The sequence below is a fragment of the Poromitra crassiceps genome (genome assembly GCF_964638095.1).
Source record: "Poromitra crassiceps genome assembly, chromosome: 14".
NCBI classification, from domain to species: domain Eukaryota; kingdom Metazoa; phylum Chordata; class Actinopteri; order Beryciformes; family Melamphaidae; genus Poromitra; species Poromitra crassiceps.
The window spans coordinates 14,524,892-14,533,584 of record NC_139633.1 but is presented as its reverse complement, the minus strand read 5'-3'; the positions used below and the strand labels follow the sequence as shown (position 1 = coordinate 14,533,584).

Genomic DNA, 8,693 nt, shown 5'->3' with positions numbered 1-8,693 from the left:
AGGTAGCTTTGAACTTAGCCTCTTGTTACCCTAGTGGAGGTAGGGGGTAGGAGGGTTGTTGCTAGAGAAGTATGCAGGTAGGTAGATTAGATTAGAAGTACTGTAGCAAAGGAGTGAGGGAGTTAGGGAGGTGAACGGGGCCACTGGCTTAGCATCGAGTTGACGGTGTTAAAAACACAGATTTGAACTTCAGTTGCTGTGCGCTGGCTGAAGCTAATCCTGTCTGTCACCTCCTGACCTCCTCACCTGCTCCGTGACCTCCCATATCTGTTTCTCTTTGTCTTTGACCATGGCGAGATCAGGATCCAAACTGCCAGTGTTTTGACATCACATTTCTCCGCTATTTGTTTTGGCATTCCAAATAGCTCATTTTTGATCAGTTCTTTAGCCCTGTAGCGAGCATGTGAGTGAGTGGGCTCAGATCCGTGCACTAATCAGGAAACTCAGAGAAGAAGATACAAATGAGACAGTAGGCTATAGACCTCTTTCCAGGCTATTGCTGGAAATACGAATTTCACCCTTCATTAACTTGCCTGCATGGTTAAATACTGTATGTCACACACAACAGATAAGTTACAAAATACTTATAGGCTACATGGTGGACTTAGAGGTCCAATACACAGTATGGGCCTTAAATTCTCCATTCTCCAGCATGGATCTATACTGCCACAAACCTAGACAAAATGCTGTGAAGGGAAAACAAAACAAAGTTCTGTATATTTGAACACCTAAACACACAAACCGCTTGGCCTGTCTAAAGTCATTATCAATATTACCTTTACATCATAAATGTGCAGAGTGGATGATTTTGTTTTCCTTCCTTCGTATAGACGGTTTCAACTCGACAACAATCTAATTTTCCCCCGGCTTACCTCCTGTTGCAGTGTTTGCTAGTACAACTGACAAGACCTAAGCTAGGTTCCAAACTGTTCCCTAGCAACACACTTCCGTGAAAACCACCTATAATTCAATTATTTTCTTCATATTTCCAGGCAGCAAATACAATTATGGATAAAAAAAAAACAGCGAATACTGGAGATGGCAAGAAAATATTCCAAGAAGTAAAAACTGAATCACTGAGCTGGAAAAACAAAACAAACAAACAAACAAACAACCAAACAAACAAAACAACCAAACAAACAGTTTTTTGATTGAATACTGCTTCATATGATTTCTCTTCTTTGTCCAGTTGTTCGACCATATAGTGCAGTGTATCAGCGACTTCCTGGACTACATGGGCATGAAGAGCGCTCGTCTTCCGATGGGCTTCACCTTCTCCTTCCCCTGCCGACAGACCAGCCTGGACGCTGTGAGTCTCCTGGCCCATCTGTTGCACAACACTGACACGTCCTCCTGAACTCCTCCTTCCTGTGAACCCCCAAACCATCTGAATTAACATAACTAGTGCAATACCCGTGGGGCTATAATAGCCTTATAGCCTTAGACTGATGACATCACTGATGACATCATTCCCAATGACATCATCACAGAACCTATAATAGCCTCAGACATACTGACACACTGACACACAGACGCTCCTGGAATGATAGTATAGATAAATGTAGTCGTATCAACTGAATACCTGTATAAAAATATGGACTTAGCCACCGTGACAACCAAAATGAGACTAGAGTTATGCAGTTTCACACGACGTCAGTGGTATACATACATTAATTGTGCGTGCGTGTGTGTGTGTGTGTGCGTGTGTGTGTGTGTGTGTGCATGTGCATGCATGTGTGTGTGTGGTGCATGTGTGTGTGTGTGTGTGTGCATGCGTGTGTGCGTGCACAGGGTATCCTGGTGACATGGACCAAGGGCTTCAAGGCGACAGACTGCGAGGGAGAAGATGTGGTGGGACTGCTGCGGGATGCGATCAAGAGGAGAGAGGTAGGACAGGAGGAGAGGAGAGTCAGTAACACATGGTGCTGTGTGTGCTCCAGCCCCAGACGTCTCATCAGTCATCACCCTTTCTCTGTGTTTCCCCTGCAGGAGTTTGACCTGGATGTGGTGGCCGTCGTCAACGACACAGTGGGAACCATGATGACCTGCGCCTACGAAGAGCCCACCTGCGAGATCGGCCTCATCGCTGGTTCGTTTGCGTCATGCGTCTTTGATGACATATAGAGCAGTCTCTTGAGAAGTTTCTGTCTGCCACGTGTTTATCTTTTTTATTTGTCTGTCTGTGTGTTTATAGGCACTGGCAGCAATGCGTGTTACATGGAGGAGATGAGGAACGTCGAGATGGTCGATGGAGACGAAGGGCGCATGTGCGTCAACATGGAGTGGGGGGCTTTCGGAGACAACGGTTGCCTTGACGACATAAGGACAGAGTATGACCGCGCTGTGGACGACTTCTCCCTCAATCCAGGCAAACAAAGGTTAAAAACACACGCACGTGCACACGCATGCACGCATGCACACACACATACACACACACACACACACATACACACACACACACACACACACACACACACACACACACACACACACACACACACAAACACAAACAGGGAAACAGATGTCTGACACACACATGTCCACACAGTTTTCTTATTACTGTAATTGTGTCTTCTTCTATTTCTTGGATCGATGTCTACATAAGTGATACTAATAAGAGACTGTGCATGTGTGTGTGTGTGTGTGTGTGTGTGTGTGTGTGTGTGTGTGTGTGTGTGTGTGTGTGTGTGTGTGTGTTACAGATATGAGAAAATGTGCAGTGGCATGTATCTTGGCGAAATTGTGCGGAACATCCTGATAGATCTGACCAAGAGAGGCTTCCTGTTCAGAGGACAGATCTCCGAAACACTGAAGACCAGAGGCATCTTTGAGACAAAGTACCTCTCACAGATAGAGAGGTAGGACACAGTGCACTGTGTGTGTGTGTGTGTGTGTGTGTGTGTGTGTGTGTGTGTGTGTGTGTGTGTGTGTCCGTGTGAACCATGCGTGTTGCATGATTGCATCGTTTCTCTCTGAAAATGGCAACAACTCACATTTTGACACATTGTTACATAATCTCGTCAGTAGAACTATTCTCAGTGCGTCTACAGTCCACATCTGTACACATTATAACAGTTTTGATTATTAGAAATCTAGACTGAGTGGTGGATTTAAATTTGGCATAATTGCACCATAACCATCCCTATCTATCTACTTTATGCTGAATTCAAACTTTTCATTTCAGGGAAAGGATTTTTTCCCGCTAAGAATAAAATAATATACAAAAACAATCCTATTTGATAAAGTACTTTTGTTAATTTTGTTCTGCAATTTAAGCAATTGGTTTGATAAAAATAGCCAAAAGTAAAAATGACAGTGACGAAACATTTTAGTTCAATTAGCTGCACACTGAAGAGAACACATCTGGTTTGGCAAAACAGCTGGATTGTCAGAATTTATAAATGTGGAAAATCACAGTGACTATTAAACTATTTAGCTCAAGCATACGACAACACTGCTCACACTGTTGCCAGCCAGTGGTCGCGTGTGACGTGATTCCAGCCGACTTCGAGGCCAAATATTTTTGTTGAAGCAGATTAGTCTTTCACTCAGAAGATCAACTCGCTTTAGTGCTAAATACTAATCCCGCAACAACCCATTCACTTATTTCACTATTACGCCACTAGTGTTCCTAGTACTCCTGTTCTGTTCTGTACTCCGGTTTATTGTTCCCCTCTCTGCTAATGACATGTCAACCTTTATGTCTCCCTCTAGTGACAGGCTGGCTTTACTGCAGGTGAGATCCATCCTGCAGCACCTGGGGCTGGACAGCACCTGTGATGACGGCATCATAGTCAAAGAGGTATAACGCCACAGACAAACCATAATGATGCCACGTGTTATTTCAAAGTTGTACCCAATCACAAGCTGACATGCAAACAGGCCCCCCATTTGAGAACCACCCACTGCCCTAAGGTGCTATGTGTATGAGAGGTACAGTACATGCCGGGGGGTATTGTCAATACCTTCTTGTCAGCTGTGCCCTGTGAAAGGGGCTCGAGTGTGACTGTCAAGGACTTAACAGAGAGAGCTGATAAGGCACATTCATTTTCCACATACAGGAGTGATATCACACTGTAGGGCTCAGCTAACTGGGGCAGGAGTCATATCACACTGTGTGGCTATCCTGGCAGGAACGCACTGTGAAATGTTCTAGTAACGATATGGCTTTTCATCGTCAGGTGTGTGGAGTGGTGTCACATCGTGCGGCTCAGCTGTGCGGAGCAGGGATGGCGGCTGTTGTGGATAAGATCAGAGAGAACCGTGGACTGGACCATCTGAACGTCACTGTAGGGGTGGACGGGTCGCTCTACAAACTACATCCACAGTGAGCAGAATTCATTAGAAATCCCTCAAACAAAACGAATGGAAGTTCCTTATCTAGACCAGTGGTTCTGTCAATGGAGGTTCCTTATCTGGACCAGTGGTTCTGTCAATGGAAGTTCCTTATCTAGACCAGTGGTTCTGTCAATGGACGTTCCTTATCTAGACCAGTGGTTCTCAAACTTTCTTGGCTTGAGTACCCCCTTTCCCTGATTTCCGAATCCAGGCACCCACTTTATCCTGACTACAACATTTTGCTTCAAGGTACTCGAACCAACAAAAAAAAATCAAAATCAAAATCAAAATATTTATGGAAAAATGAATGGTGGAAAATCCCTTGGATGCCCAACCTGGAAGAGGGTGTGACTTTGGCACACACAAAAATCCAAAATAATTCCACATTCCAAATTTAGCAACTTTTGTCTGACTATAGGGAACAATTTAAATTTGTTGACTTGACAAATTACTATATGGCTGATGCTGATGTGCTCTGCATAAATGGCTTGCGCATGCATGTTTGAAAATATTCAAACTTGCTGAACTTGTCAAACATGTTAAACTTGTTAAACACGTGCCAGGAAAAATTATTGGCCTGGTTGCCCACTGTGGCTAGCCTTCCTGCTGGCACATCCAAATAGTAGGCCAAGTACGATAACCATGATCTCATTCGCTGTAGTGGAATTCCAAACAGTTAAGTTCAATGGACTGTCTCTTTAAGGTAACATGGTACACAATGTTTATCACTTTACTGTATTCACCTTATGTGGAAGAAACAGTCTGGCTTGAGAGACTAACAGGAAGTGTAAACACAATCGGAAGTTCTGATTGTGTTTACACTTCCTGTGACTCATAAACCTAGTCTGACTCATATGTGAGTCAAAGTAGGTTTGACCAGGTGAGTCAGACTAGTCTGAGCAGGTAAAACAGCCGGTGTTTTGAACAGGAAGTCGTGACACAATGGGTCAAGTGGGCGGGGCTACATCAGGTGAATAACTCTATAACATATCTTTTCTCTCTCTAGCTTCTCCCGCATCATGCACCAGACAGTGAAGGAGCTCGCTCCTCAGTGCAGCGTCAACTTCCTGCTGTCGGAGGATGGCAGCGGGAAAGGAGCCGCCCTCATCACAGCCGTGGGCTGCCGGATGAGACTGGAGCTCAACAATAAATAGAATAGTATATCCCCTCTGTCTTACTGTTAGCGCCCCCTGTCTTGTCTCTGCTCTCACCTCACCTCTCCTCTCCTCTGTTCTCTCCTATCACCTCCCAAATCAGACCAGCCCCAGCTTTAAACCTATCACACTCCAGTAGCTGCTTTAGCGAGAGGGAGAGATTTCTTGGTGTTAAATTGCAGAGTCAGGCACTATGTTATAGGTAGTTAGATGATGTTTGATTAGACATTGTAACAATATCCACTCCCATGAGAATCTTGCAGTTTTGTGATTTCTGAAGTTGAACTTGTAGAGATAAAAACACGCACATTCATCTTCTGTGTGTACACACACTCCTAGAGTTCCTCACATGCGGCGTTCATCTTCGCCGTCTGGAGGATCCCTATGATGAGCTAAGTGCAATAATTTGTAGACGTGGGGGCAGCCATATATTGCAGATTTGGGTGAAAGGAAGTGAACGTGCAGGGATTGTTCATGACTGCAATCTGTTGCAATATGCAACTGTTGCAAGGAACCTTCCCCAAGAAAACATTTGATTCTTGCGAGATCTCTAGTAGCTGGAGGGACTTGAAAACAATGCTTTACACCAAAGTCACCGTCAGTTTGTCAGTTTGTCTGTCTGTCAGTTTGTCTGTCTGTCTGTCTGTCTGCTGTAGGCTACTCACAGTCTGTACAACAAGACCTAAAAATATGAGATTATATTATGTATAATGAGATAAAGGGAATATTTTTGCTTTAAACTTTCTAATCTCACCCAGGTATAATACAATGTACGATACATACTATTGATAGGTGCTATTTATTTTATTTTTGTAATGGGTGATGTTGGATGTTACTGTTGCAATGGTTACGTCCACAGAGGCAGCCATTGTAGAAGTCCCATCAGCCTGAGCCTGTCTTGTATTGTATTGGAGGATTTCTCAAAATGATTCCTCTCAGGTTGAGCAACAGTTTTGCATCAGGGCAGAAGCATGGAAACCAAAGGACTTCTCCCATGGCCTGGTCTCTAGGGAAAGCCATGCAGTGTGACTTGGATGGTTGGATGTGCAGATTGGATCTAATTTGTCACAGCAATTTTATTGTACTCTATAGTGTACTCTACTGTAAAATATGTCCAAAGAGCACTTGTATTTTATTAAGTAGAATCCTGTTGTTATTGATACTATAGATTTTAGATTGTATTATGGGCACTCTAGTCTTAAGTGTTGGCTGCAAATGGGTATCAGTTGCCTCCATAACATCACCATGGTGAGATGCCCAACATCATAGCTAGAATCGACAGTTACTTAGCAACGGCCATGATGCAGGATTGTGGAGCCAACATGGATGCCAGTGAAACAACAATGAATGAACAAACTATATGTCACTTGGAGGAATATTACAGCAGCTGAAACCTAAAGGAAATTGGGACAAAATTCTCTCAAGAAAGTGTCTCCCTGAACTCACCCAGTCAGCTGCACTGAGCAGGAGCTTATTTAACCAATTCACCTGTCGCTCATTCACAGCCCAGCCCAAGTATGTGTTGCAACAACAACTAATGAGTGTCCAAATTCATGAAAAAAAGCTTTCCTTATTAACAAATCAAATTAATAGCAGTTCAGTAAGTTAGTAACAGTTCGAATATACTTCACAGACTCGTGAATCTGTTCTCTGGCATGTTTTAGATTTTTTTATTTATTTTTTACTTTATGCGGTCAAATATGAAGATATCCCAGGCTGTAAGACGACACAGACTTCTAACCAGAACATCAGTTTAGATTCTAAACTGATGTTCTGGTTAGAAGTCTAAATAAAACTTCTAAACTTTAGAAGTTTTATTATGTGACTGACCTGGGTGTTCATTATGTTTGGTGGTATCTCTATAGAGCACAGTAGGTCACTGGCCTGTGAGTGACAGCATATGGTGCAGGACTAGATCTTTGAGATGCTAGATTGGTATTAAAATCCTGGCCAGTGAGGGCAAGTTAGCACCAGCCCAAACTGAAACTACTACTAGCCAGCTAGTTCCCTCAAACTGCCAGGCTAAATAAACCAACTAACCAAGCCTCCCTAGCAGGTCCCATGAGACCCTGCCTTTTAGCCAGACTCCAGTAGTCAGTCCACAGCTGCTGCTGCTGCTGCTACTACACCCCACCCGCCCCCCCCCCCCCACACACACACAACTTTTAATCTATTTGTTTCTGTTCACATCCCTCAGACTGTATCTATTCAACACTGTCAATCATTCACTAAATAAAGACAAAGCTGTCTCAAAGCAATGGTGAATGTGCAGTTCTTTCATTACACCACCAGAGCTCCTACACACCGCTGTGCCGCTGTGTCTGGATGCTATTCTACTGGTGTGACCTCTGACCTTTAAATGAATGAATGAATAAAGTTTATTTCGCGCCACATCACAAAAAAACAAACAAACATGCGAAACAAAACAAACATACGATGCTGGCCGAAAAGGTTAGGGCTGAAGCTATAAGCTTGTAAATGCCCTAACCCAGTTCATCTTATAAATTACAAACTTTCCATATGGTCTCATTACAAAAAGACAAACGAACAAATTAACAAAAAGCAAGCAATTTTTTTTTTTTTTTTTTTTTTTAAGCATTTGATCTATACGTCATATATACATTTTTAGCATTTGAACTATACATCATCAAAAGACAGTTAACCATCAGTTCTATATTTCTCCAGTATAAAGTGTTTCAACTTTCTCTTAAAATGAACAATATTTTTACTTTCCTTTAACTCCTCCGGTAAACCATTCCACAACTTCACCCCACAGACAGAAATGCACATGGTGTGCACAATCGGCTGTTTTAAATTAAATCTCCCTCTTAAGTTATATCCCCCTTCTCTATCATTGAACATTTTTTGGATGTTGTTTGGCAGTAGATTTTGTGTTGCTTTAAACATTATTTGTGCAGTTTTGAAATCCACTAGATCCCTAAATTTCAATGTCTGTGACTTTAAAAATAAGTCATTGGTGTGTTCATAATAGCCTACATTGTTCACTATTCTAATTGCTCTTTTTTGCATGGTGCTTATTGTCTGAAGTGTGCTCTTGTAGGTATTTCCCCACACCTCCACACAGTAGATTAGATATGGTAGAATGAGAGTGCAGTACAGTGTATACAGTGATTTATGGTTCAGAACGTGCCTCGTTTTACCCAGTAACCCCACACTCCTTGCTAATTTGGACCTGACATA

The 8,693-nt window shown here is 42.8% G+C and overlaps 1 protein-coding gene across 1 annotated transcript in view; it reads left to right on the top strand.

Annotated features, from left to right (window-relative positions):
- The window catches only part of hk1 (hexokinase 1), a 28,455-nt gene extending 20,729 nt beyond the window's left edge, over nucleotides 1-7,726 (top strand). The window contains exons 14-21 of the mRNA XM_083651119.1: nucleotides 1,190-1,309; nucleotides 1,792-1,887; nucleotides 1,990-2,089; nucleotides 2,195-2,378; nucleotides 2,703-2,858; nucleotides 3,715-3,802; nucleotides 4,182-4,327; nucleotides 5,345-7,726. Coding sequence (XP_083507245.1) covers nucleotides 1,190-1,309; nucleotides 1,792-1,887; nucleotides 1,990-2,089; nucleotides 2,195-2,378; nucleotides 2,703-2,858; nucleotides 3,715-3,802; nucleotides 4,182-4,327; nucleotides 5,345-5,492 — 1,038 coding nt within the window. The 3' untranslated portion in view covers nucleotides 5,493-7,726. The remainder of the gene's footprint in view (nucleotides 1-1,189; nucleotides 1,310-1,791; nucleotides 1,888-1,989; nucleotides 2,090-2,194; nucleotides 2,379-2,702; nucleotides 2,859-3,714; nucleotides 3,803-4,181; nucleotides 4,328-5,344) is intronic.
- Nucleotides 7,727-8,693: the final 967 nt, after the last annotated feature.